Here is a 27,584-nt window from a genome sequence, read left to right as displayed (position 1 = left end):
GTGGCGCAGTGGTTGAGAGTCTGCCTGCCAATGCAGGGGACACAGGTTCGAGCCCTGGTCTGGGAGGATCCCACATGCCGCAGAGTGACTAGGCCCACGAGCCACAACTACTGAGCCTGCACGTCTGGAGCCTGTGCTCCGCAACGGGAGAGGCCGCGACGGTGAGAAGCCCGTGCACCGCGATGAAGAGTGGCCCCCGCTCGCCGCAACTGGAGAAAGACCTCGCACAGAAACGAAGACCCAACACAGCCAAAAATAAATATAAATAAATAAATTTATAAAATGTTATACACATTTTATACATTTTTGCTTGGTACACAGTAAACATAGAAATGATACCTATTATTAATAATTAAAAACATAATAAATGTTACCATTAAATATTGTAAGACTAGATAGGAAGACTAAATGAAAAAACCTAAATAAAAAAAAAACTAAATTAAAATAAAAATTTAAATTAAAAAACTAAATGAAAGACTTAATCATGACTAACCTAAGTCTACAATTATGTAAAAACATGTACACGCGAGAATCCCAAACTGAAAGGGAGGCAGACAAATTAAGAACCCATGTGCTACAGCTACATGTAAAAGAATGAAATCAGAACACTCCCTAACATCATACACAAAAATAAACTCAAAATGGATTAAAGACCTAAAGGTAAGACCAGACACTATAAAATTCTTAGAGGAAAACATAGGAAGAGTACTCTTTGACATAAATCACAGCAAGATCTTTTTTGACCCACCTCCTAAAGTAATGAAAATAAAAACAAAAATAAACAGATGGGACCTAATGAAACTTCAAAGCTTTTGCACAGCAAAGGAAACCATAAACAAGACGAAAAGACAGCCCTCAGAATGGGAGAAAATATTTGCAAACGGAGCAACGGATGAAGGATTAATCCCCAAAATATACAAACAGCTCATGCAGCTCAATATCAAAAAAACAAACAACCCAATCAAAAAAATGGACAGAAGACCTAAATAGACATTTCTCCAAAGAAGACATACAGATGGCCAAGAGGCACATGAAAAGCTGCTCAACATCACTAATTATTAGAGAAATGCAAATCAAAACTACAATGAGGTATCACCTCACACCAGTCAGAATGGCCATCATCAAAAAATCTACAAACAATAAATGCTGGAGAGGGTGTGGAGAAAAGGGAACCCACTTGCACTGTAGGTGGGAATGTAAATCGATACAGCCACTATGGAGAACAGTATGGAGGTTCCTTAAAAAACTAAAACTAGAATTACCATAAGACCCAGCAATCCCACTCCTGGGCATACACCCTGAGAAAACCATAATTCAAAAAGACACATGTACTCCAATGTTCATTGCAGCACTATTTACAATAGCCAGGTCATGGAAGCAACCTAAATGTCCAACGACAGATGAATGGATAAAGAAGATGTGGTACATATATACAATGGAATATTACTCAGCCATAAAAAGGAGCCAAACTGGGTCATTTGTAGAGATGTGGATAGACCCAGAGACTGTCATACAGAGTGAGGTAAGTCAGAAAGAGAAAAACAAATATCGTATATTAACGCACATATGTGGAATTTAGAAAAATGGTATAGATGAACCTGTTTGCAAGGCAGAAATAGAGACACAGATGTAGAGAACAAACATATGGACACCAAGGGGGGAAAGGGGTGGTGGGATGAATTGGGAGATTGGGATCGACATATATACACTAATATGTATAAAACAGATAACTAATGAGAACCTGCTGTACAGCACAGGGAACTTTACTTAATGCTCTGTGGTGACCTAAACAGGAAGGAAATCCAGAAAAGAGGGGGTATATGTATTCATAAAGCTGATACACTTTGCTGTACAGCAGAAACTAACACAACAATGTAAAGCTATACCCCAATTAAAAAAAAAAAGAACCCATGTGCTAAGGTGGTGAGGCTGAGGTGTGGAGTATTAAAGGCCACACACCCTAGAGATAAGAGCCAGGTCCACACCCCAGGCCCTCCCACTCCCACTCCAGCCACAGCCACGTTTTCCAGGTGGCAAATCACTGCAGTGACAGCCTCTCAGCCTAAAGGAGTGTGCTTCTGCCCTCAGGAGTGTCAGAGGTAAGGAGAACTTTTCTGTGCATGCCATGGGTGGGCCATGGCATGTAACAGTGACGGGAAGGGAAGAAACCCAGGACGCAGCGCCCTCAATGTAGAAGGTGCCAGATACCTCTCTAATGAATAAATATGTAATTAGAAGCCTGAACAAACTTCCAGGCAAAGTCCATCTTACCTCTTACAACAACAGATTACAGTCCAGGAGAGGATTCCCAAGGCAACAACAATGACAAAGGAAGCAATGATAACATATAACACGCTCCACTCTGCCAAGAGAAACAAAATATTAGGGCAGTGAAGAGAGAGGCTATAAGGGAGGTCTGGGCTGCCCACCTTGGGCAGGAGATGGCTTCGCTCTGTAAACAAGGAGGCCCCCGGGGCTCCCCAGGGAAGGTGAGACTTTGGAGTTAAAGGCAGCTGAAACTTTAAACCTTATGAATTGCCCCTGTTTTCTAGCTGGTGCTCTGAGACCCTGGGGCAGTGGGGCAGGTTGTAAGGAGCTTTAACAGAGGGAAAGGGGGGAATGGAAACCTATGGGCTTCCATGGGGCCAGAGTAGGCACTCCAAAAAGACAGGAGGCCTTGCAGCTCGTCTGATTTAGGCTGCATTTTGTAGTTGGTTTGATTTAAGCTTGTTTCTTCTTAAACAACTGCTTCAGGGAAATTCCCTGGCAGCCCAGTGGTTAGGACTCAGCGCTTTCACTGCCAGGGCCCAGGTTCCATCCATGGTCGGGGAACTAGGCAACTAAGATCCCACAAGCTGTGCTGCGAGGCCAAAAAAAAACAAAAACAAAAACAAAAAACTGCTTCAGAGCTTTCCTCTAACCTTGAGCGAGTGTGGAGGAAGGAAGTAAAAGTCCTCTGCAAACAGAAAATACGTAAAGTTCTTCTCCTTGCTTTTGCTCATCTGCCTTGGAAACACCGACACCCACCCACTCAACTCAGAGCCACATTCAACGCCAAATCAGCTGGCACAGTTCCAAGCAGAAAACTCACCACAGTTGCTATCTCCATCCCTCAGCTGCACCTTGATGAAATTCTCCATCCAAAAAGGGTCACAGATACAGCGTTTGGTGAATGAATCACAGTGGCCATGGTCAGAACAGTTCAACTGGCATGCTGAAAGTAGCAGGAAAGGGAAAAAAGTCAACAGGAGTCAGAGCCGGGGGTTGACCAAATTCCAGTGCCCATGAAGATACGAAGGGATCCCCTGCTCAATGGCCTGTGATGACATTTCCTGGAGACCTGCCCCAAGAACCGTTATAGCTGGACACAGTGCCCATTATTATCATCATGGATAAAACTGGAGCAGTTAGAAAGGCTCCAGATTGTTTTTACTTGCTGTTTCTCCACATCAGCAGTTCTTAATCTTTCATGTCCCACAGACCCCCTTCTCTGAATAATTGCCAAAATAAAACACATAGTATTACAAAGGAAGGCAATTATACTATACATGTTTTTGAAGTATTTAAGAATACAAAACTTTAAAATAATATGTGTCTTTATTAAAATATTAAGTAACAAGATCTAGAAGTGTGTCTAACAACTGTCATAATTTTGAAGTGGTGATGAGTAAAAATGCTATTTCATTATGTAGTATGATACAAAATTATCTGAGATTTCTATTGCCTTAAAGTCACATGTTCTGTTAATACTAACTGAAGTTTCTTGCCTACCTTCATGATTGAGGAAAACAATAAATTTCAGTTAGAGGTTTGTGAAAATAAAGATGTAATTTTTTTCCCATTCAAACTCACAGCCCCTCTGAATGCTATCTCAGGGGCCCATGGAAGGTTAAGAAGCTCTGCAACGAGTCGAGACTCTTTCAAAAAAAAATGGTAGTTGAGGCAAGTGATTATCTCCTTGTTCCCAGAGAACAGGAAATGAAGCCCAAGGACAGCAGGGACTGACAGGTGAGCTGTGGACACTGGGTGGACTCTCGTTCCCGACTTCCCAGAATTACTCACTGACAGTATTGATTTCCAGGGCTCTGAATATCAGAAAGTCTGCCTTTTGCTTCCGCAGCTCACTCTTGAGCATCACTGCCACCTCATGGCCTTTGAAGATCTGGTGAGGAGGCTCATTTTGAACAAAAAATACCATCTTGGTGCTGCAGAGACACGCAACAGTATGAATGAGCTGAAGCTGCCAACACGATAGCAGTAGCTATCATTTGCTAAGTGCCTTCTGTTTGTGCCAGACCCTGTGCTAAGTGTTATACACATCCTCTCACAGGAAGCCCGTGAGAAAGGGGCCATCAGCATCATCTCCATTTTACAGAGGACAACATTGGGGCTCAGAGGGGTTAAGTAACTTGCCCAAGGTCACACAGTTAATTATGGCAGAGCCAGATCCCAACCCTGATATGTCTGACTCTAAAGCCTATGCTTTCAGAAAAGGCCTAAGCTGCCCCAACTAAAAAGAAGACCTATTCCAAAAGGTAACTGGAGGCCAGAAAAATGGGGATTTGGTTATGGGTACGTCCCTGCTGTTAGCCTTTTAACAGCTAAGAGTGTGGTGCTGTTGGGTTTGTGTCTGAGTTATCTGTAAGACAAACCACAGTGCTTTGTAAAATATAAATTGTTGGACAGCATCAAAGCATTATCCATAGGTCAAAACATAGCCAAAATGATCATTACTATGACAGCAACAATAAAGACCCTACACAATGGTGTGGCCGGTGCAAGATTATGTTATTCTAGGCCCAGAATCTGTTTGCTTTCTGACCGTCAATTTCTGTCCAAGGTAGACCATGTCTGAACTCACTTCTGGGTGGCACAAAATCTGTTCTCTCTGTCTTGGTCTCCATTTTTGGCAGCCTGCTTCGTGACTCCGTGTTAGTCTCACAAACTGAACTTCCCCAATCAGTGGGTCACACTGGGTTTATAGGTGAGCCCCAGGTATTGATCCCCACAGCACACAGGGTGGCTGGGTGGGACCTGGGTATCCCAGAGGCCCTGGACCAGCTGCTTCCAGTATAATTGTCTATTTATCCCAAAGTGCCATATAAACAGCATCATTTTCTATGGGTGGATTGACATGAAAGTTTGGGAAGCCCTGTCCTAAAAGACTTTTAAAAGCTTGCTGCATAGTGAGGCTAACAATGGGTTATTATAAACTCCAGAATCAAGAAACAAACCTTTTCCATAAAAGATTTGTGGTCATTTCTCATATATACACTACTACATATAAAACAGATAACTAATGAGAACCTACTATATAGCACAGGGAACTCTACTCACTGTTCTGTGGTGACCTAAATGGGAAGGAAATCTAAAAAAGAGTGGATATATGTATATGTATAACTGCTTCACTTTGCTGTATAGCAGAAACTAACACAACACTGTAAAGCAACTATACTTCAATAAAAATTAATTTAAAGAAATATGTGGTCATTTCTCATATTTTCTCCTAGTTACCTAATTCATGCTTACAGTTTCAATTTCTGTCTATATACAAATAACCCTCAAATCTTTGTCTCCTCTTCCTATGTCCCTCCTGAGTGACCAAATCTGTATCTGCAAATGCTTGCTAGAATATCTATACCAGATCTTCCACAAGCATCTCAAATCCAAAATGTTCCAAAATAAACTTATAATAATCACTAACTCATTATGTGTTAGAGACTACACAAACATTATCTTATGTAATCTTCAACAACCCTGTAATATGGGTGCTAGCATTTTTATAAGTGAAGAACGGGTTCGGAGAGGCGCAGTAATCTGCCCACTGTCACAAAGCTGCCACTAACAGAGCAGGGCTCAGAAGCCAGGTCTGCCAGGTGTGAGGCCCATGCTCTTTCCCACTGTAATACACTATCTCCCTCCAATCATATCTTCCTCCTGAATTCCTCAGCTAAGCCAATCTAGGCCAAGCCCGAAACCCAGAGTCACTGCGATGCTTCTCTCTTCCTCGAGTCCCAGATGCAGTGACGGCAAGTGTGCAAGCAAACCCTTCCGCAATGCTCTTACCCACACTCTCGCTAGTGTCTTCCACTGTTTTGTCCCAGCCAATTCCCACCAGCTTGATCGATCCCAGCAGCCACCTTCCCTTTTCCTATTCCCAGGCTGCTGAGCAGAGGTTAAAAAGAAAGTCCTAAACATCATGCTGTCTCTGACCCAGTGAACCCTGACTGCATATTAGATTCCCTGGGGAGTTTTAAAATTTTAGGTGCCCAGACCTCACTCCAGACCAACTGAATCATAATCTGTGGGGGTGAGGCTTGGGTAATGGTATGTTCATAAAAGCTCCAGGTGATACTATTATGCAGCTGGAGTTGGGAATCGCTGCTCTCACCTCATGTCTCTAACCTTGGTTGAGACCCCAATATTGCTCAAAGCCAGCATCCTTTCCTGGAGCTGCTGTTCTCAACCTTTACCACTTTCCTCAGGCTGCCCACCTCATTCTCACCTCCTCAAAGCAGATGGCCTTGCCTCCAGTTTCAGAGAAAAAACAGGACGTTGGTACCAATACTCTCAAATTTCACCCTTCTCTACTTCTGAATTCACCCATAATAGCACATCTTCCCTCCTTTCCTCCTACCTCCAGGGAAAGTCCTGCTCCTGCTCTGCCCACAGCCAGTGCCCCAGACCTACCTCCATTTATAACCCGCCTCCCCAGTCTCCACCATCTACCTTTCCTCTGCACCTTCCCCTCAGTCTATAAAAATGTTCAAGTATTTCCTATCTTTAAAAGGTGTTCTTCTGAGCTTGTCTCCCATACTGTTTTCAACACCAGCCTCTTCAAAGAGGCATTATACTTACCATCTCTGTATCCTCAAACTATGAAAAAAATTTTCTCCCAGCATCTAAGTAAAATGATCTCACTATAGTTCTGATGATCTACTAACTACAAACCCAAAAGCCTGTTCTGCGTGCTCACCACACCTGTCTCTATAGCACCTGAATCCTTTGGCAGCCCCCCTTACTGCCAGCTTGTCCCTTAACTGCCAGCAGACCGCTCCCACCTGGTTTTCCTCCCATCTCTCTGACGGCTGTTTCTTAGTTTCCTTTGCTGGCCCTTCTTTCCTTGCCTCCCCCTTAAATATTGATGTCCTCCAGAGCTCTGTCCTCAACCCTCTTGACACTCCCCAGTGTGACTCATCCGTCCTCATGGCCTTAATGCCTGCCTGTATGTAGTGACTCCCTACCTCAGGCCGTTCCTTCCACCTCAAGTTCCAGCCTATACGTGCTACTACCTGTCCCTATGTAACCCATAAGATACCCCAAATAAAACAGTCAAAACTGAACTCATTATCTTTTCTTTGAAACTGGTTCCTTTTGTATCCCTAGTCTGTTAATGGCATTCACCATCTATCTAGGCATCCAAACAAAAATCCTTATATTTGATGGCTCACTCACTTTCATTCCACAAAGGTCACCAAGTCCTACTGATTTACCTCTGAATTTCTTTTAATTTCCTCTTCTCTTCTGCCATTTCCACTGCCACTACCTCAATTCAGGTGTTATCACCTTTTTTACTAGACTAGTCCAAAAGCGTCCTGATTGGTCTCCCAGCCTTTGGTCTCTCCCTACTGTTTTTTTTTTTTTTTTTTTTGGCCGAGCCGTGCAGCCTGTGGGATCTTAGTTCCCCAGACCAGGGATTGAACCTGCACTCCCTGCAGTGGAAGCGCGGCGTCTTAACAAATGGACTGCAAGGGATGTCCTGATCTCTCCCTATTTTAGTCTAGCCTCCACACTACCGATCTCCCTAAGGAAAAAAAAAAATCTAATATCCTTGCTTCAAAAACAAAACAAACAAAAAATTCACACATATAAAACCAACTAACTTGAGTCCTCCTATCCAAAGTATTAAAACTAAACTGCTTGGCTTGCTTATGACTGTTCTCAGTCTACAGAGCCAGCCTTATTGTCCCCCATATCCTAGGGCCCAGTAAATGCTCTGAACCCCAGGACTTCTTCCAGAGGAAACTCCATACTTTCGTACCACAGGACCATTGCTCATGCTGTTCCCCTATTCTGAATTTCCTCCTAGTCCTTCTATGCTTGATCAGTGCAAGTTTTACTTCTGGAAAATCTTTGGACTACCTCAACCCTCCTGGAAGAATTAATCGCCCTTGCCTGTGTCTCCATGATTGTGTTACCTGAAAACTGGGTTCTCTACGTGGTGTTGAGCCAAAAGACACAACCAAGCCAAAAACGAGGAGAAGGAAGACTTTTATCACTTGCGGCAAGTAAAGAGAACACCGGGATCTTTCCCAAAGCAGTGTCTCCGTGAGCAGCAAAACTGCGGAAGCTTTAAGCTCAGGGTACATGCATATTCGTGAAGGGGCTTGAGCAGAGGAGAATTCAGCATAGAATTGGGACAAAAGTCAACAGAGTCCAAGCTTTAGCTGAGGGTCATGAGGGTCAGAAAAGGTCGATATCATCATTCCTTAGGTTCCAGTTGATCTGGTTGTCGAGTACTTCAGGCTACCTTTACCACTGAAACAGAACTGGGAGTCTTTAAAACTGATTTACTATTTTTGCTATTGTTACTTCTCTTGCCTGAAAAGAGTCATTTGTTCCTGCATTCTTTTTTGTTTTGTTTTGGCCACACTATGCGGCTTGTGGGACCTCAGTTCCCCAACCAGGGATTGAACCAGGGCCAAGGCAGTGAAAGCCTGGAATCCTAACCACTAGGCCACCAGGGAACTCCCTGTTCCTGACTTTTTTTTTTCCCTTAAGATCATTCATTATTGAGACCTGTTCAAGGGCAAGTACTGTGGCCAGGCTTAGGTCACAAAATGGCTTAGGCCAAAAATGGCTTTGCTTACGTCAAGAAAGCCATGCCTGGTTCTCTTTCTCTGGGGAACCCCTACACTATCTGCTTACAATAGCACTTATTCTGTCAAATTCACCCTGTACTGATGCTATATGTTAACTTGATTATCTCCCCTACTAGACTATGGTCTTCAAACATCACAGACCTCTTCTGACCTTGCACCCTGCTGCAGTGTCTAGTACAGAGCCCATTACCTGTACTAGAAGAGTACATTTCTTCTTCATTAAAAAAATGAACACCATGAGTGGTTCCTGGTCAGAGAGCCCACCCTTCTATACCTACCCACACTATTTCTCAGCTCAGTCAAGAAGCCCAGGGGACCCCCTGGTCTTTCCTTTTCTCCCCCCATTCATTGCCCAGCTACCTCTGCTCCGTGTACGGCTGAATCTTTTGCACAATGATGTCGGAATCCAGCACCCCCAGGAGGACCCCAATCTGGCGGATGAACATCCCCTTCAGCCTCTCAGTTAGCTGACTGACGTTGACATCCAAGATGATCTCCACCAGGTTGTTTTTCCTGGGATCTGGAAAGCATGTGGATCAGTCATGGCTTTAGAAGTAGGAGAGTTAACATAGACCTGCCACTGTGCATGTGCTCTGGCCCAGGAGAGAATGTGGTGAGAGCATTCAGAAATGCAACTGCCCTCCTTCAAAATGGAAAGGCACAACAGTGAATTCCCCATTGCTTTGTCCTCGTCCCCAGCAATCTGGGGCTGGCTTGGAGAGCTTCAGAAGCATTCCTGGTCTCTACACCAACCTGGCAATTACCACACATGTGCTGGGGACCAGGCCGAAGTGATGGGGTTTAGTGAAGGAAGTGGGGAACAGAGAAACACTTCAAGGTTTATTTTAAAAGTCTCTGCCCAGTTGGCTTTGCTGAACTCTCCAGGCCAAGTGGCAGGTATCTAGCAATCTCTCCTGATCCAATCTGATTTTCAGTAACTTGCTGTACTTTGTCTACAACAATGGGAGGGAAATTTTCCATCTCAACAATCTTATGGGAATGCATCTGCCCTACAGTGTTGAAAACCATAAACACAAAGGAAATACAGGTGGCCAAGAAACAAGGATTTCCTTAAAACAACATCACAACTGGACGATGTTTTTACAACTCTAGAACTATAAGACCATTGTGCTTTACACTTTTGATTAAGTCCTAAAGACTATTCTACACTTGCAAGTTAAAAGTGACTATTCAGAATACCTATTCACATACTTGGATGCACCATTTGCCTGTCCTGATGTATAATTTATATAATTAGTAGACTATCTGTGATCTGATTTTAAACACAGAAGAGACTTTACAGTGTCTTGGCTGTTGTCCTTCCGAGAGGTAGGACAAGGACTGGAAGACCTGCCAAGATCCCTTCCCATCCAAGACATCTGTACATTAGCTTGGCCTAGATAATAAAGAGTAGGTTTAAAGTTAGTACCTTCTCATCAGTTGTTCAGGAATTTATAAAGCTCTACCTCACCCTGTACTCACTTCCTCCCTATTACCAAATTAGCCTCGATACAAAACAAAAACATGGTTCTATTTAAGAAAGAAATTTTATTTCTGCAAATCTTAAAAATGTAAAGGATGCCGGTTACTTTGCCTTCCCTGGGGGTTGTCAGATAAAGCCTGAGGCTCAACTTACAAAAATAAATCATTTTCTGCAGCTGGGTGCTGATAAGACATCATGACTCAAGTTATTCCTGTGCTCAGATTCCCAAAGCACACTGAGTCCTCTCTCATCAGTCACACGTAGAGGAGAAAGTGCTGGAGTAGGGGCCCAAAGGCCTGGCTCTGACACAACTGCTGTGTGAAGCTGAGCAAGCCCTGCCCTCTCTGAGTTTCTGTTTCTCCATCTGAGCTAAGTAGGGGGAGGTCCATATTTCTGCGTGGGTAGGAGAGGTCTTGTTGGAACAGAAAGTCTCTAAGGAGTTCTTAGCTTGGGGGTTCTAGATTTTTTTAAAGCTGGATATGCCATCTGGCTCTGTCCATGCTGGGGGAAGGGTCTCAAGATCGAGGCCCTGCTAGGCTGATCCAGCAATTCCACTCCAACCCCTCACTAAATGAACTCACCAGGTTTCACCTCCACAGTGGTCCGGTCTGTGTCACTCTCACCCTTCGCATCAGTCACTTTCAGGTGAAATGTGTAGGTTCCCTCGACCAGGTTGGAAAGAAAGAGGACAGGGTGGTGGTCAGAGTGATTTAACACCTCCTGTGGGGTTGAACGACATGGCTGTGTGGCAGAACAAAACCACACTCCTTTCGTGGAGTCAGCTGTTGCATCTGTCATAACTAAGTCCCCCCTGGGCTAGACGGCTTTGACTCGCGGCAGTTCCTGCTCTATGATGGCACTACAGCCCACCGCAACCAGAATCAGGGAAAAGAATCACATTCTGTTCCACACTAGCTTGAGGGGTGACCCTAAGCAAGTCATTTAACCTCCCTGGATTTCAGAGCACAATCCAGGTTTGACATAAGAGACCGCTTGGTTAAAACAGGTACTGGAGTGTTTAGCTCAGCCTCCTCTCCTCATCGCACCACATTGACCTGTGTAGCTCTCCACCTGCTGGCACACTCACCCCTGCAGCTGGGCTCCCCTCGTCTCGAGTCCAGAGGTAGTTGACTATCCCCTTGTCATCTGAGGACTTGGAGCCGTCCAGCTCTGCCGTGTCTGTGGGCAAGGTAATTACCACATTCCCAGTTATCTTGGCTGTAGGTGGTTTGTTCATTTCTAAACAAAGAGAAACCATGGAAAAAAATGTAACATTCAGAAAAAGAAGAAATGCTTCTCGTGATGCTTATAAGGAAATTAAACTTCAAAATTATCTTAAATGGAGAACTGTTTTAAGTGCTTATCCATGCCAGCAACTAACAGTGTAGAGTTAACGCCACCAGTGCCACAGGTCCTGAGGCTCCAGTCCCACCCAGAGAAATGTTCCCCTGACATCAGTACAGTAGAAGGGACAAGTATAGTTTCCTCTTGTATTCTCATAGCAGCCTCCCCCAAAGGAATCCATTTCTCTGCTTGGGGATATATGATGATTGGAAACGAAGGCCTAAAGTGGATTAAAGCCCTGAAGTTCAGGTTTCATCAGCTGATACCACAAATTATCTTCAAAATATGGCTGAAAATGTTATTCTCTGAACATCTTTTTTGACTCCTTCCTTAGCACTTTAATAGAGAAAAAGAAGAGCGACACTTTTCTTATTCTGGGCCCCACCTGCAGCTCTGTGTACTCAGTGTGTGCTCTCTACTCACTGAGTTCAGTATACTGTGTTTGGGGATCACCTGCATATCTGATAGTTTTTCCTACCATCAGCTTATAGACCTCTCCCAAGACCATCACTGATCACTGTGCCTGCAAACCAGAGCAAGGTCAATCCACTTGTGTTCAGGTTGGCCTCAGCGTGCATGCTCCTAGGATGCGCATAGGAAGCTACAGTGCAGGGCAGTCATTCTAAGGTCTGACAGCAGGTGTCACTGTAGCCAGCAGGAGAGTCACAGAAACCCCAGCAGCAGAGGCAAAATAAAAATACAGGGCTTCCCTGATGGCGCAGTGGTTAAGAATCCACCTACCAATGCAGGGGACACGGGTTCGAGCCCTGGTCCGGGTAGATCTCACATGCCACGGAGCAAGTAAGCCCGTGTGCCACAACTACTGAGCCTGCGCTCTAGAGCCCGTGAGCCACAACTACTGAGCCCAAGTGCCACAACTACTGAAGCCCGCGTGCCTAGAGCCTGTGCTCTGCAACAAGAGAAGCCACCGCAGTGAGAAGCCTGCGCACTGCAATGAAGAGTAGCCCCCGCTGGCTGCAACTAGAGAAAGCCCACACGCAGCAACGAAGACCCAAGGCAGCCAAAAATAAATATATTAATAAATTTATTTATAAAAAAATACAAAGGAAAAAAATCTTAATTCTTTCCCTATTCAACTGAGAAGGAAGAGAGGGAAAACAAGAAGTTAAAATTCACCTTAAAAGTCGAGGGCTTCCCTGGTGGCGCATTGTTTAAGAATCTGCCTGCCAATGCAGGGGACACGGGTTCGAGCCCTGGTCTGGGAAGATCCCACATGCTGCGGAGCAACTAAGCCCGTGAGCCACAACTACTGAGCATGCGCGTCTGGAGCCTGTGCTCTGCAACGGGAGAGGCCGCGACAGTGAGAGGCCCGCGCACTGCAATGAAGAGTGGCCCCGGCTCGCCACAGCTGGAGAAAGCCCTCGCACAGAAACGAAGACCCAACACAGCCAAAAATAAATAAATAAATTAATTAATTAATTAAAAAAAAAAAAAAAGTCGAGGGCTTCCCTGGTGGCGCAGTGGTTGAGAATCTGCCTGCCAATGCAGGGGACACGGGTTTGAGCCCTGGACCGGGAAGATCCCTCATGCGGCGGAGCAACTGGGCCCGTGAGCCACACCTACTGAGCCTGTGCGTCTGGAGCCTGTGCTCCGCAACAAGAGAGGCCGTGATAGTGAGAGGCCCGCGCACCGCGATGAAGAGTGGACCCTGCTCGCAGCAACTAGAGAAAGCCCTCACACAGAAACGAAGACACAACACAGCCAAAAATAAATAAATAAAATTTATTAAAAAAAAAAAAAAAAGTCGCTCACTCAAAGGCTGTTGTAGAAAAGCAACTAACAGCTACCCTAACCTCTAACTTCCTTCCCTACTTTGTCTCTAATCAGTTTCTGCAACCAAATAAGAGATGATGCATTCTTCAGTTATCTGACCCAGAGGCTGCTGCACCAACCCAAGGCAGTGAGGTACCTTCTTTGACAATGACATTCACAGAGCTCTGGCTTTGCAGGTTCCTCTCATCCTTGACGGTCAAGGTGAACACGTAGGTTCCCACTTGCAGCCCAGTCACAGTGGCGACACTGCTGTTAGCATTCTCAAGCTGTACCCCGTCAGGTCCCCTGGACAAAGAGAGAAACCAGAGGGTGGAGTTGTACCTGTCTACTGCTCTCCTGTCCCCGCAGGAGCAGACAATTATTGCCTCAGCTAAGACATGAACTATTGTTTCTCACACCTTGAGAGGGCATGTTTAAAAATATTCCATTTGGACAGAGTGTCATTTGGCCCCAAAATACAGGCTACCTGCTGATCAGAAAATTCCATTCACCAGCTTTCAAACACATCTAGCCTTATCCTTTGTAAGAGCTTCTAGAACATTCAAACTCTTTGCTGCTCCAGTAAAAGGAAGAAAGTGCTCTGAGCAGGTCTCTGATCAAAAGAATGATTTAAGAGTGATGTTTCTGAAAAGCATTTCTGGCCCAGTGGTTGGTTCAGCTCTTGCCAGAAAAGAAGCAAAATGCATTTCTTAATCACATGCCAAACTCCCTCTTGCTGAAAAGTCAGGGAAAGGAAGTGGGCCAAAGCTACAGAGGAACTCTCCGGGAAAAACCATCCTCTTCTTAGCAGTTCTACAGGCAAAACTCCCTCCAGCTCCTGGACAGGGGCCACAGAGGACCCAGGATGCCCCGTAGCTTTCCTTCTCCCCTGTGGCCTCACGCTGCAGCAGGTGAGCGAGCTCTGGGCCAGCGTGTAGGCACAACACTGCACATGTACCAGAAAGCCCTTCTGCTCAAGGGTCAAAATGCCTCGGAGCTTTTCTTGACACTGCAGGACAACCAGAGAAACCTGTAGACTCCCAGGTTTTGCTCTGTTTTGTTTTGCTGTTTAAATGTATAACCCTGACCCTAGCAGCCCCCTCTTGAAACAGATTCTCCTCCAAGAAACTATGCTAAGGATTATTTCTGCTGTAAACACTAATAAAACTCAACTAAAAGGTTTATCTGCTGTATCTTCAATAAACAGTTATAATTAAAACATGCTGGGTTGAGGAAAATTAGGTTCTCCAAAAGATAGAAACGAAAGCTAAGGAAAATCATTTCTAGAATCCAACTCACTAATCGTAAGTCAAGTGCTTTTACAAGTCAAATTACAGCCCCTCCCCACCCATCTCTAACATCCTAGTCAAAAACAAAAGCAAAAACAAAAAACCCAGTCTGTCCTATGGTTGCTACCTTTGGAAATTGGGAATGCTTTTAACTCTTCCTTGGAATTGCTTCCTGTGGGATCCTGCATATAATCTGAGTTCCATTTGTTATGGTTTAAAGGAGCTGAAAGAAACTGTGAGAACCAGGAATGGTTCGATTAGGTAATTCCAATTTAATTAGTATTATTTTGGTTATTGCCTTTGGCCTCTGGCTGACATAAATGGTATATGGTATCTTCAAGGAAACAATAACAGAGTAATGCTTTCATTTTGGAGATGAATTTTCAATTCTTCTCAAGAGCTGCTCTGTCCCATCCCCCTGACAGCCTTACCCAATTAATTTTGAGCAACAGTATTTTTCTGCTCCATTACCCCTTCCATCCTGCCTCTCAAGTGTAATTAAACTATGCATTTCAGCAAATGGATTGTACCTGTAAAAGCACCAGGACCACAAAGTACTACCTGGGGACAGCTAATGGTAAGCATTCTTTTTTTTTTTCTTACAAAAATTATATTTTTCTTAGAGTTGAAGTTTGGGATTGCAGATATTTCTTTCTCAGTAATCCCCCTTGGATAAGCTAATAAGAGAAAGTAAACTCTTAAAAGCAAATAAAACCTTGCTCTTCAAAGGTCTGGAGCCCTTGCATACATAAGGATTTTGTGTCAATACTCACTGTGTTTTTTCCCAGAGATATGAGATAATTTTCTGATCATCTGAGCTTTTGCTGCCATCCAGGGTTGTGCTATCCATGGGAAGGGTCAGCTCTTTATCTGGACCTGCATCTGCCTGTGGAGGCTTGTTGTTTTCTAGAAGACAAGAGACCTGGAGTTCAAAAGCAGGCAGTCCCGCTGGGAAAGGAGAGGAACCAATTGGGACATATGTTCTGGAAGCCTCAAGGACTCTGCCTCTCCACTCATAGAACTGTCAGATACTGTGTGAGGTAAGGGTATGGTCAGGGAGCTCGCATGAAGAATATAAGACTGAAACGTATAAAACAACTCTGAAGGAACATGGAAAAATATAATGAAGCTACAGTTCCATGCTAAATTTGAAGTATAATGCTATAGGAGTTCAAATGAGAGGGTCTGAAAGATAAGGTAGGGCTTTCTTGAGGAAGTGGGCTTTAAGCTGGCCTTTAAAGGACATGGTGGGAGGAGTTCCCTGGTGGTCTAGTGGTTAGGATTCGGCGCTTTCACTGCTGTGGTCCGGGTTCAATCCCTGGTCGGGGAAGTGAGATACTGCAAGCCGCAGCCAAAAAAAAGAAAAAAAATAGGACATAGTAAGATTTGAGCTGGCAGAGACTCTATCTGCTAGCTCCCCTTGAAGGCACAATAACTAGCCAAGAGCAAGGGCACAAGCGAGGCTGTGAAATACTCCTTCTCTCTAGCTATGAAGAAAGCACTAGGGGAATGGACAATAGCAGCTGCCAGGGGCTTGGTGGATTGGTAACTCCCACTTCCACCCTCATAGAGCTCAGAACCCAAGCCCTCTTCTCCCCACAAGGGCCAAGGGACCAGCCAACAGAAGAGCCTGCACCACAAGGTTAGAACTTACCAGGCTGCACAATAACAGTCACTTGAGCGGTGGCCTGCTGTCCTATTGTGTCAGTCACTGTGAGTTGGTAAGTATAGTCTCCTTCTTGCATGGCAGACAGCTGCAGGGTCGGTGTTCTAACACCCTGGGTATATAAATACAGACAAGTGGGCTCCCGGAATCACATCATACAAGAAGTCCTACTCTGGTCTAAATGGTTTACCCAGTTTTCTAAACCTAGGTTGGTAGTGGGCCATTACCTCCCAATTCAACATAATTACTGAATGCTCAATCAGACACTGTGGGACATCTTGTTAAAAGTTTCACCCTTCAAGGAAATAACCCTCTGACACAGCAACAGTTTCAAATAAAGTCAGAGCTCTCACAAGGTAGGCGAGTACAGGAAAATGTGCAGAGATAATCAAGATCCATTTCTATGACCCAAGCAGATAGAAAACCATGAACATATAGAAAAATAACACAATTTACAAAACAATGTTCTTCCTACTGAAGCCACACAGCGTGATCCTAACAAAGCTGCCTCGATAAAACATGGCAGCAATGACTCAAGATGCTTTGTAATGCTGTGCGTGCCCTTACAGGTCTGTACAGATTCTGCAACAGAGGAGAAACCTAACCTAATACCTTGCAGACATTTTATTTGGCCTTAGGGTTCTTAAAAGTTGGAAAATTTCACATAGAAGTCTAGGTTTCTGTCTTGTCTTGAAAAGCTGGAGGACCTAGCAACACGGGGACGATACTCCAGCGTGGCAACAACCAGCCTGACTGGAGGGCTGCTGACCCCTTTGGTCAGGGCTTACGCCCTCCGGTTTGCCACAGTCCCCATCCAGTTTTCTTCATTTACTTATGTTACCTGCCTGGTGACAGATCTAGTCTCTTCTTAAATATCTCCAGAGAGAAGATGCTCACCATCTAGTCAGGCAATCTCCTCCAATTTGTAATAGAGCTCACTGTGTTAGTTTCTGCACCCTTCAGCAGAAACTAACACATTTTAAAGCAACTATACTCCGATAAAAATTAATTAAAAAAAAAATTTGCACCCTTGTAGCTTCTAAAGAATTTGACTCCCTGAAATTATCCTAGAGCAGCTACCAGTCTTTTCCTCTAATACTAAACATTTAAGATAAGGTTTTTGCTAATATGTTAACTAAAGGCCCCTTAATCTTTCTAGATTTTTTAAAAAATTCAAATGTTCTATTCACTAATCTGACTTTGGTTATTAAGATGGAGAAAAATAAGCCTTGGATGGGTGACCCAGTCCAGCAGCTCTAATTCCCTGGGCAAGAAAAGACAGAAACTATTCCCTCCTACCTGCATCTCCATCACTTTCCCTTTGCTGTTTGGGCTGAGTGACCACTCATAGCTGGTGATGCCGTGATCATCAGTGCTCTGATTCCCAAAGAGGGTAATGGAGTTTTGGGGCAGGGTGATCACTTGGTTGGGGCCTGCATTGGCCACAGGGGGGTAATCCACAGCCTTGTTCACTGTCAGGCTTGCAGTGGTAGAGTTGGTAGCTCCATCAGAGTCTACTACAGTCAAGCTATCAGGAAAGAGAGAGGAATGCAATCAGGGATGGTCTTAAAGAAAGAGGAATAAACATGGAAGAAATGAAAATCAAGGCTAAAAAATACCAATGTAGCAGGATTACCAATCGGTAACCAATTCTAACCCATTCTTTTTGGAAATTTAGAATAATACTAGAAGCTAACACTGACTGAGGGTTTACTGTGTGCCAGGCACTGTTCTAAGCACTTTATATCTCATTCAATCCTCACAACAGCTCTATAAAGTACTATCCCCATTTTACTCCTTATACATATGAGGAGACCGAGGCAAAAAGAGGTAAAGTAACTTGCCCAAGCTTGAAAGCTTGAAAATAGTGGAGTCAGGATCTAAATCTAGACAATATATCTCTAGCACCATTTCACTCTGCTGCCTGCATGTGTCTGTGGCTGGGACCTTTATAAATAAGCATTGTCTGATCTGGCCCACACAACAATCATATAGAATAGGTATCATCAACCTCACTATTATAGAAGCATTAGAGAGGTAAGAAACCTGCCGAGAGCTAAACAGTGAGCCAAGATGCAAGCCCAGTTCTCTGACTCCAAAGCCCAGAACCAAGTCTTAAGAAGCAATAATCCCTGGCCACTATTCCTATGGGGTTCAAAGACGCTACACTAAATAAAGCAAGCTCTGACTGCAGCAGGCTCTCCTCCCATCATCCTGTTTTGGCTGTGTACACAGCACAAGAATGGACTTCCTGGGCAGACAGCCTCTAGGATGGACCAGGAGGGCTAGCTCCAGTAAGACAGGAGCCTGAGATGGAAATGAATTCTCCTACGCAAGCATCCCACAGTTTGTGCCAGTGTGAAAAAGAATTTGCAAGAGAAAAAAAAATGTTCATTTGTAAGAGCAGGCTTCTACCTAAATGATGCCTTCCAGCTGAACAGCCTAAAGCTTCTCTTGCCACCTCAAAATGTGAGCATAAGCAAGCAAGGAGGTTTGGGCTGCTTCCATTTTGCTGACAGAAAGAGGAAAAGCATATAAAAGACATGTCGTTTGTTTAAATCTCACAACCAGCCACAGAAAGAGCCAGACATCTGTGGGGTTTTTATCCCACAATCTCACTTTTTACCTATGGTCTTAAGGGGACTTCTGATATTACAGCCTTTAGAAAAAGAACACAAAAAATCAGACACACAGACATGTGCAAATCAGCAAACATCTGAAAAAGAAAAATCCACAGAAGTTTTCCTCTCCTTCCAGTTTCTCTGTTTTCAGTTTTTTATTTTTTATTTTTTAACATGTCTTATTTGTCTCCTATTTCAGAACAAAAGCAAGTTATAGACAGATGGCAAAATGGCAGCTGCCCATTACGCTGACTTTCACCTCAGACAGTCCCTGGCTTGCACGCAAAAGTTCTGGAACCAAACAGCAGCTGACCACAGGGCTGGGGAAAGAGGCCACTGCCATGTAAAAGCAGGGGAGAGGAAAAGGTAAGTGGAATCAAACAGATTGGACCTTAATGCTAATCAAACCCAATCCCATCATTTCATGCACTGAGGCTTAGAAAAAAAGAACTGCACCCAATATCCCATTCACCCAAAACGCTCTAGGTTAACATTGTGGTTAAAAGCTCAGACTCTGGAATCATACAACCTGTGTGACCTTGGGCAAATTACTTAACCTCTCTGTGACTATATTTCCTAATCTGTAAAATAAGAGCCATTATAATATCAGGTACAAGGGTTAAATGAGCTACTGCGTGCAAAGAGCTCAGAACAGTACTTAAAACAGTAAATGTTCAAGAAGCAGTAGCTCTTATTGTTACTATTTCAAAACGGATCATCATCGCCCAGGCTAAATTCCATAAATGTTAAAATTCCTATATTAGAAATCCAAGGCGAAAACCAACTCACATTTCCATTTTAACTCAGTGAGAAGGCTCCTACCTTGTTGTAATGGCAGCTACCCTTCATTCACTTGAAGTCTTGAGTCAATGAGAGGGCTGCTAAGTCAGAACTTGTATATTTATTTATATGGTAGGTGCTGTGCTAGGACATTCCTTGCTGCGTCTCTGGTAGTGTCTAAAACGTGATTAATCTCAGATCCAGTGGGGAAGACAGATACCCATGAACAAGCCGTTGCACCATGGCAGGCACCACATAGAGGCACTGAGTGCAACAGGGAAAGAGGAGGGACATACCCTCTCCTCTCTGGAGGGATCTCAGAGAGCCTCACAGAAAACTGAGGAGGTCCTTAAAGATAGGCGGAGTCCCAACAGATTGAGAAGGGCATTCAAGGAAGCATAAACAAAATATATATAGGCCAAGTCAAGGAGCAGAGTAGAATGAGTCCTGACTTGGGGATTAGAAAATCTGCATTTCAGCTCTAGCTGTGTGACCTCAGAGAAGTTAGTAAATACACCGAGCCTCATTTTTCTCAGATGTAAAATGAGGATGGTATAGTGTACATATGGTGTTTGCGTGACACTCACGTACGAGTGCTTCGTAGCCTACAATGAATAATGCAAATATAAGGAGGATTACTCTAGGGTCAGCCTCACACTCATTAATCACAGTCTAGTATATCAACACTAGTTCCCAAAAGAACTGACTTTGAATCAAATTCTCTGAAAAGCCCCAACAGAGAAAGATGCTACAAATCATATTCAAATAAACCACTAAGTCAAAAGTAAAGATTTGGATATATCCTAAGTTGAGGAAGCATTTCCCAAAGGGGAGAGATGAGAGTAGATTCCTTCTAGATTTTTCCAGAGAAAAGGCAAAGGAAGATGGGCCCTTTCACTTAATGACAGAAATTCTAAAAAAAGGTTTGGATATATGCCAAATAAGGCTTTGAGAAGGATTAGCGGTGTGGATCCTGATCTATTATGCAAGGACCTTTGTCCTAAAAAGTTATCACTATTGTGACCACAGTTACAACATGGCTCAAAGAACCAGTAGAACCAAAGGCTATATTATCAGCCAACTCTACAGGGAATTTGACATCTGTCAGAGTGACTCCTATAAGAATGTAAAACCCACAAGGGGAAAAAAATGGCCTATGGTAAACTTGAAGGATCCAGATTTACCTGAAAGTGTAGTTCCCAGGGACGAGCTTACTTAGTTTTAATATGGCCGTATCTTCAGAAATCTTCTCTTCTCTCAGAGGTCCCTTAAGTTCTTCCCAATGGTACTGGACGATTTTATCATCATCCGTGCTTTCTTGAACATAAAGAAATATCAGTTACAGCATGAGAGCACTGGGTCTTAGCACTTATCCAGTTTACACAAACCAGGGCAACTACCCAGAGATTTGAGGCTAGGAAAACTTCATGAAATTACAGACTATCTCTCCAGAGTGTTTCTTCCCTCGGATTATTGGGTCATTCTGCCTCTCTATGAATATTCCACTGCGTAGTTTTCCAAGGACTCCAACACAGGCAACCTCTGGTTAAAACGTTACTGTATTAAGTATATGTATAAAAAAAGGAGAATCAAAAGGTCTTAAACACATGAAAAGATACTCAACCTCACTTAAAAAAGAAATGCAAATTTAAATTACACTTGAGATAGCATTTTTTTAACCTCTCAAATTGGTAAACACCAAAGTTTCACAACACATTATGTGGGTAAAAGTGTGGGGAAAGAGGCCCCCTCATAAGTCATAGTGGAAGCATAAATTGATACAACATCTATAAGGAGCAATTTGGGAAAATTTATCTTTGTCCCTGTAATTCCTCTTCTAAGAATTTAATCCTTCAGATATACTTGCACTTGTGTTGTGTATCTGTAGGACATTTAATATTTGTGTTAAATGTCATGCTTACAAGATTATTCACGATAACGTTATTTGTAATAGCAAGTCAAAAATAATCTAAATGGTCATCAATAGAGATTGAAAACAAGTACATATTCATACAATGAAATCATATATTCATATCATGGAAGGCTATGTGATCATTAAAGGAAAAAAAGAATGAAGAAGTATTGCATGTATTAATTCAGAAAAATTCTCCAACATATAGAAACAAACACTGTACGTAACAGTGCACGTAATGTGTGTCACAAGGACAGTGTATGTATTTTCTCATATACGCATCAAATATCTCTGGAAAGATACATAAGATAATACCATTGGTTGTCTGGAGGAAAACTGGATAGCTGGGAGACCGGGAGGGTAGTGATTCTTTTCACTGTGTACCTTTACATATTATTCAACTTTGATCTAATCAAAAATATAAAATAAAATGGTACTAAGTGAACCCTTTCTGCCACTCTCACAAGTGTTTCTTCCTAGTCTGCCTCTTCCTCTTGGCCTGCTACTCTTCTGTCCTCCTCTTCTGGCCAGAATCACCTACATGAAAGGTTTAACCCGCTAGAGATCCCTCTGCTAAAGCGGCAGCTGCCTCTGCCACAAGCCCCTGTTGTGCCAAGACACTCAGGGGTGACAGGGCCTTAACGGGCCTCCAGAGAGACCAAGCCAATGCTGGAGGGCGACAGGCCCGAAACCTCTTGCACACACAGAGCCAAGGCCCAGAAATCCTCTCATGTCACCCATCAGGTGACACTACTCTGAAGGGTGACATGTTAACAATGGGCCCAGGCAGGGGTGTGTGCTCCATTCTGTGAGTCTCTCCAGGAGAAGGCTGACGAGAATCTTGCTAGGCAGTGATGGCTGAGTGAGAGCTCTTTGTCAAGACTCTCAGTTACTTATCTTGTCATGATAGGAAGGAGCTTTGTTTCCAAAGCTAAGGATGGCAACTCCACGCAAGCGAATTTGAAAACCAGCAAGTTTCAACTAAAATAATGCTAAATACATGAATAATCCTACTTTCTTACCATCTCAGGGCAGAACTATTACTGCAGACAGGCCAACGGGGATTTTAAACAGGGCCTGTCTGGTTTTTACTTCCTAATCAATTGCTTCAGATGGTTGGTCTTCCCCTAACACGGCCAAGAAGACTGGCCTAAACAGCATGACAGTAAGACATAGCTGGCCCCAAACCTTCTACCACTACACAGTGAAGGCACTTCTAAAACATCATGCCTAGACAAGTACTCACGGCTGCCATCAATGACTGTAGAAGTGGTTGGCAGAGAGATCTCCTGGAACTGTGGTGACACAATGGCAACAGGAGGCCGATTCTTACGGGGCTCTGCAAGAACATGACCCACAGTAAATTGGAAGAGGGTCTTTATAAATTATAGGAGAAGCAGGCCATATCTGGGTGGAGCATAAGTCAGTTTCTATTACATAACTGAGAGCTGAGCATCACCAAATGGGAAAGTCACAAGATCAGGCTGCCATTCTAACCTAAGACACCTGGGAGTGTTAAAGCCTCTTCTAAACCTGACGACTGCTAAGGCCATGCCCTGCGCATTCTTTCAATGCTCATGTCCTACCTACTACATCAGAAGTACTATAGCAGCAACTGCCTGCTTTCAAGCAAGCTGAGCAGAGGTGGACAACAAACAAGCTTTGTGAACTAGGAATTGCCCAATACGTAAATATATTACAAAAAAAGAATGAGAATTTAAAACCCCTAAAATCAAATCTCCATCTCCTTGGGAATCCTGCAGAGGGAGCAGTGGAGACACGGCCAGGGCTGGGTAACATACCTGGTTTCACTGTCACATTCACATAGCCTTCCCCGTGGGCATTTTGACCATCTACAATCACTTTGAATTCATACAGGCCTGGAGTGAGCTGCAGAAGTGAGAGAAGATCTTTTAGACAACCACAAACAGCAGCAATTATATTTAAAATAACATATATATCTGAATTTTCCAATGCTGTTTCTTGAATTCTCCTCTTCTTGCACCATTTCCAAAATGGAGAAAGTAAACTAGCTGAAGATATGAAACAATGAATTATAAACTAAAAAACCATAGCTTTTCATGTGAATCTCATTACTAGCTGACTCGGAACAAGAGAAGGGATTTCAATATCTCTGTACTCCCATTTTCTTTTCAGAAGAACATTAAGGGTCCAACCATCCTACTTCACAGTTATGAAATTAAAACAATCATCTCTGCAAAGAAAAACATTTTGTAAAAACACCAAATAGCTCTCAAATATCTGAATATTTCCCCCTCCTGATTTCCACTAACTGTACGAACATAACATAAAAAAAAATCACCCACAATCCCATTGTCCTAACACCCCAATTAATCACATTTTTCTTATTTCCTTCTAATCTTTTACCACATCCAAAAAAAGAGCTATAAACAGTACATCTGTTCAACAAACATGTATTGAGAATCAATTATATGTGGTCATTGTCCTAGGCTTGGGGTTTGGAGAGGAATTAGATAAGGTCCCTACCTTTGAGGAGCTCATATTTCAGTGGTATTCAGGGCCTAGCTAAAATCACGATATATCAAACTTTTTATTATTCTTTCTTCCATTCATTTAGCATGAACACTTTCCCTATTAGAACAGTCTCTTAGTCATTTTAATTTTTTTAAATTAATTAATTTATTAATTAATTTAGTTTTGGCTGCATTGGGTCTTCGTTGCTGCACACAGGCTTTCTGTAGTTGCGGCGAGCGGGGGACACTCTTCGTTGCGGTGAGCAGGCTTCTCATTGTAGTGGCTTCTCTTGTTGCGGAGCACGGGCTCTAGGCACACGGGCTTCAGCAGTTGTGGCACACAGGCTCAGTAATTGTGGCTCACGGGCTCTAGAGCGCTGGCTCAGTAGTTGTGGCGCACGGGCTTAGCTGCTCCGTGGCATGTGGGATCTTCCCGGACCAGGGCTCAAACCCACGTCTCCTCCATTGGCAGGCAGATTCTTAACCACTGCGCTAACAGGGAAGTCCTTAAATAGTCATTTTAATGGATGCAGAAGAGTATATGAATAAATGTGCCATAATTCACATAAGCATTTCACATTGTTGGATATTTGGGTTGTTTCCAAAATTTTACTATTATAACTAATGCTGTGGTGAACATCTTTCAGCTAAAATGATTTTTTTCTTTCTTTTGAATTATCTCCTTTGGGTAAACGCTAACTGAATGCATGGAGCATTTCTGACCACTTCCTTCTTCTTGTAATGCTCTCCTTCCTTGGCTTTCACTTCTAGGCCTACTCCTCATTTTCTTCCATTTCTTCTTCCTTCCATACCTTTAATGACAGTGTTCCCCAGGATTCCAATTGCAATCCGTTTATTACTTCACGCTACACACTCTCTGGATGTTTTCATCTATTTATGGCTTCAGTTGTCAACTATTTGACGCTGGTGCACAAATTTATCTCTCCAGCCCAGACTTGCATCCTGATCTCTAGCCCCTTACCCGCAACTACTTATTGGTCCCTCCACTCAAATGTTTCACAGGTACCTCAAACTCACTCTGTCCCAACATGAATTAATTATCTGCACACCTCTTCCAAACCTGCTCCTCTTTCTATGTTCCTCATTTCAGGGAATATCACCACAAATATACCAACATCCAATGAGGTGTCTAAGCCAAAAGGCTAAAATTATCCTGGACTTCTCTTCCTCAACACCTCCACCCAATTAATTGATCACCAAGTTGACCTCCATAATATTTCTCAAATCCACCCACTTCTCTCCATTCACACTGTCATCACCTTAGTTTTTAACCATTCATCATAGCACAGTTGTTAAGAGCATGGGCTTAGAGATGGAAAGTTCCAGTTCAAATCTACCATTTAATAGCTTTGCACACTTTGGCCAAACCACTTTGTTTTTCTAATTTTTAGTTTCGTCATTTGTAAAACAAATATTACTATTTACATCTTGGGGTTGTTAGGAAGATTAAATGAAATAACTGCATAAAATAATTAGCACTGTTTCTGGCACATGGTAAGAGCTCAATAGGTGGTTTTTAAGTTTTATTTTATTTATTTAGTTTTTTTTCACTCAGACTATTATCATCTCACACCTACATTTTTCAATAGATTCCTCCCTGGTCTCCCTAGTTTGAGTCTTATCTCCTCCAATCTGCAGTCAGGGTGATCCTTCTAAACTGAAAATCTGAACCTGTCATTCTCCTGCTTAAAACCTTTCAAAGGCACCATATTCCCTCTGGATAAGAGTCAAAGGCCTCACTCTGGCACACACAAGGCTCTGTGCAATCTGGCACCTGCATCTCTCCAACTTACTTGTGCCACTGTTCCTCTCATACCGTGGGGTCCAGTCAGGATGAACCACATAAAATTCCCTTTTTCCCACATTTCTCTCTATTATTTGGCCCAGTAGGCATATTGCTTCCTCTGCTTGGGGTATTACAACTCCACCCTTTACCCAGTAAGCCAGTCACCTTTCATGACCCAACTAGGCCAACTCTAAGAAATTTTACTCTAACTCCCCAGGGCTTCAATACCCCATGCACTGACCTAGTGTACTCCTGTTATAACTACCTGCTTCTGGTCAGTAGCACCTACTAGACTGTATTTTCCTTAAATGTTAATATTATGATTAATTCACTAGTAAATCCCCAATACCTGCCACATAACTAGTATACAATGAACAGCTGTTGAAAGAAAGAGAGGAAAGAAAGGAAGGAAGGACGGACAGAAGGAAGGAAGGAAGGAAGAAAGAAAGAAAGAAGGAAGGAAGGAAAAAGAAATTGCTTGGCCAAAGAATATGAACATTTTTATGGCTCTTAATAACTACACTGAATCCTAAAAAAAGACTGAGCCAATTTACACAGTCATGTGGCCACAAATAACCTAGCTTATCTCCCAAATTCTGAAATCCTTATGTTACCCTTAAAAGCTGTTTAGTGTGTATTTTCAGCTATCACCACTATGCTTATACAATATTCTCACCATAAATGAAAATTTGAGAATCACACACTAACAAATACTGGATGTCAGCCAGCCAGACTTTTGGAGGATTTGCTTCTGAAAGACTGTTCCTAAGTTAAGTGTGGACAGAAAATTCTCTATTATACATGTTAGAAAATGGTCAACACCTCTACCCCATCCCTGCAAATGAGAGGAGGCAAATTCACCTTGGATAGTTTGAGGATCTGGGAATGTTTCCCTTCCATTTCTCCACTGTAGTCTTTAGGATGAGTAATCAGTTGCCAGTCGTAGGTGTAGGTTTCTCCTATAGAAGGGCAGTTACAAAAATCATGAAAACACACACCTACACACAAAGAGGGCAACCACATAGCCTGCGAATAACAAAATTTTTCTAAATCTTGACAAGACCTTAGTTTTCAAGATTTTACCCCAAAGCCAAAGGGAAAACAAACATTCTGTTGAAAGAAAAGGTGGATTCTGCTGACTCAACTACAGTTAGGGCTTCTTCCACTCTCTCCCAGCAATGCTCATTCCTGCCCCATACCCATGCTGCTTTCGGCCAATCCTCCCCAAAATACCAGGTTGCTCATGGTATGGCATCCCAGTGAAAATACATGCCCTACCAACCACTATGGATGAACTCATTGGGAATAAAGGCCATTTTCTTGCAAAACTTCTTTTGCAACAAAGAACAGCAATGACTTTTAAATAACATGGTTCAAAAATACCTTTTTAAAGAGTGCTGGGCTTCCCTGGTGGCGCGGTGGTTGAGAATCTGCCTGCCAATGCAGGGGACACAGGTTCAAGCCCTGGTCTGGGAAGATCCCACATGCCACGGAGCAACTGGGCCCGTGAGCCACAATTACTGAGCCTGCGC

General features: G+C 43.2%; 1 protein-coding gene across 9 annotated transcripts in view; it reads right to left on the bottom strand.

Annotated features, from left to right (window-relative positions):
• Window positions 1–27,584, bottom strand: part of KIAA0319L (KIAA0319 like) — a 123,833-nt gene that overhangs the window by 8,258 nt on the left and 87,991 nt on the right. For 5 of the 9 annotated variants that reach the window (XM_082362769.1, XM_082362772.1, XM_082362770.1 and 2 more), the window contains exons 6-19: window positions 26,914–27,011; window positions 23,553–23,640; window positions 22,997–23,089; window positions 21,023–21,155; window positions 17,737–17,965; window positions 16,426–16,549; window positions 15,545–15,677; window positions 13,640–13,788; window positions 11,453–11,604; window positions 10,947–11,085; window positions 9,243–9,402; window positions 4,063–4,205; window positions 3,092–3,214; window positions 2,272–2,362 (exon numbers count right to left, since the gene is read on the bottom strand). In XM_082362769.1, the coding sequence (XP_082218895.1) occupies window positions 2,272–2,362; window positions 3,092–3,214; window positions 4,063–4,205; window positions 9,243–9,402; window positions 10,947–11,085; window positions 11,453–11,604; window positions 13,640–13,788; window positions 15,545–15,677; window positions 16,426–16,549; window positions 17,737–17,965; window positions 21,023–21,155; window positions 22,997–23,089; window positions 23,553–23,640; window positions 26,914–27,011 (1,855 nt within the window). Of the gene's footprint in view, window positions 1–2,271; window positions 2,363–3,091; window positions 3,215–4,062; window positions 4,206–9,242; window positions 9,403–10,946; window positions 11,086–11,452; window positions 11,605–13,639; window positions 13,789–15,544; window positions 15,678–16,425; window positions 16,550–17,736; window positions 17,966–21,022; window positions 21,156–22,996; window positions 23,090–23,552; window positions 23,641–26,913; window positions 27,012–27,584 lie in introns of those variants that run through there. The other 4 variants (XM_082362773.1, XR_014236172.1, XR_014236171.1 and 1 more) reach the window with 4 other exon arrangements.

Source organism: Balaenoptera borealis (assembly GCF_965194805.1).
Source record: "Balaenoptera borealis genome assembly, chromosome: 1".
Taxonomy (NCBI): Eukaryota; Metazoa; Chordata; class Mammalia; order Artiodactyla; family Balaenopteridae; genus Balaenoptera; species Balaenoptera borealis.
This window is presented reverse-complemented; position numbering and strand designations above follow the sequence as displayed.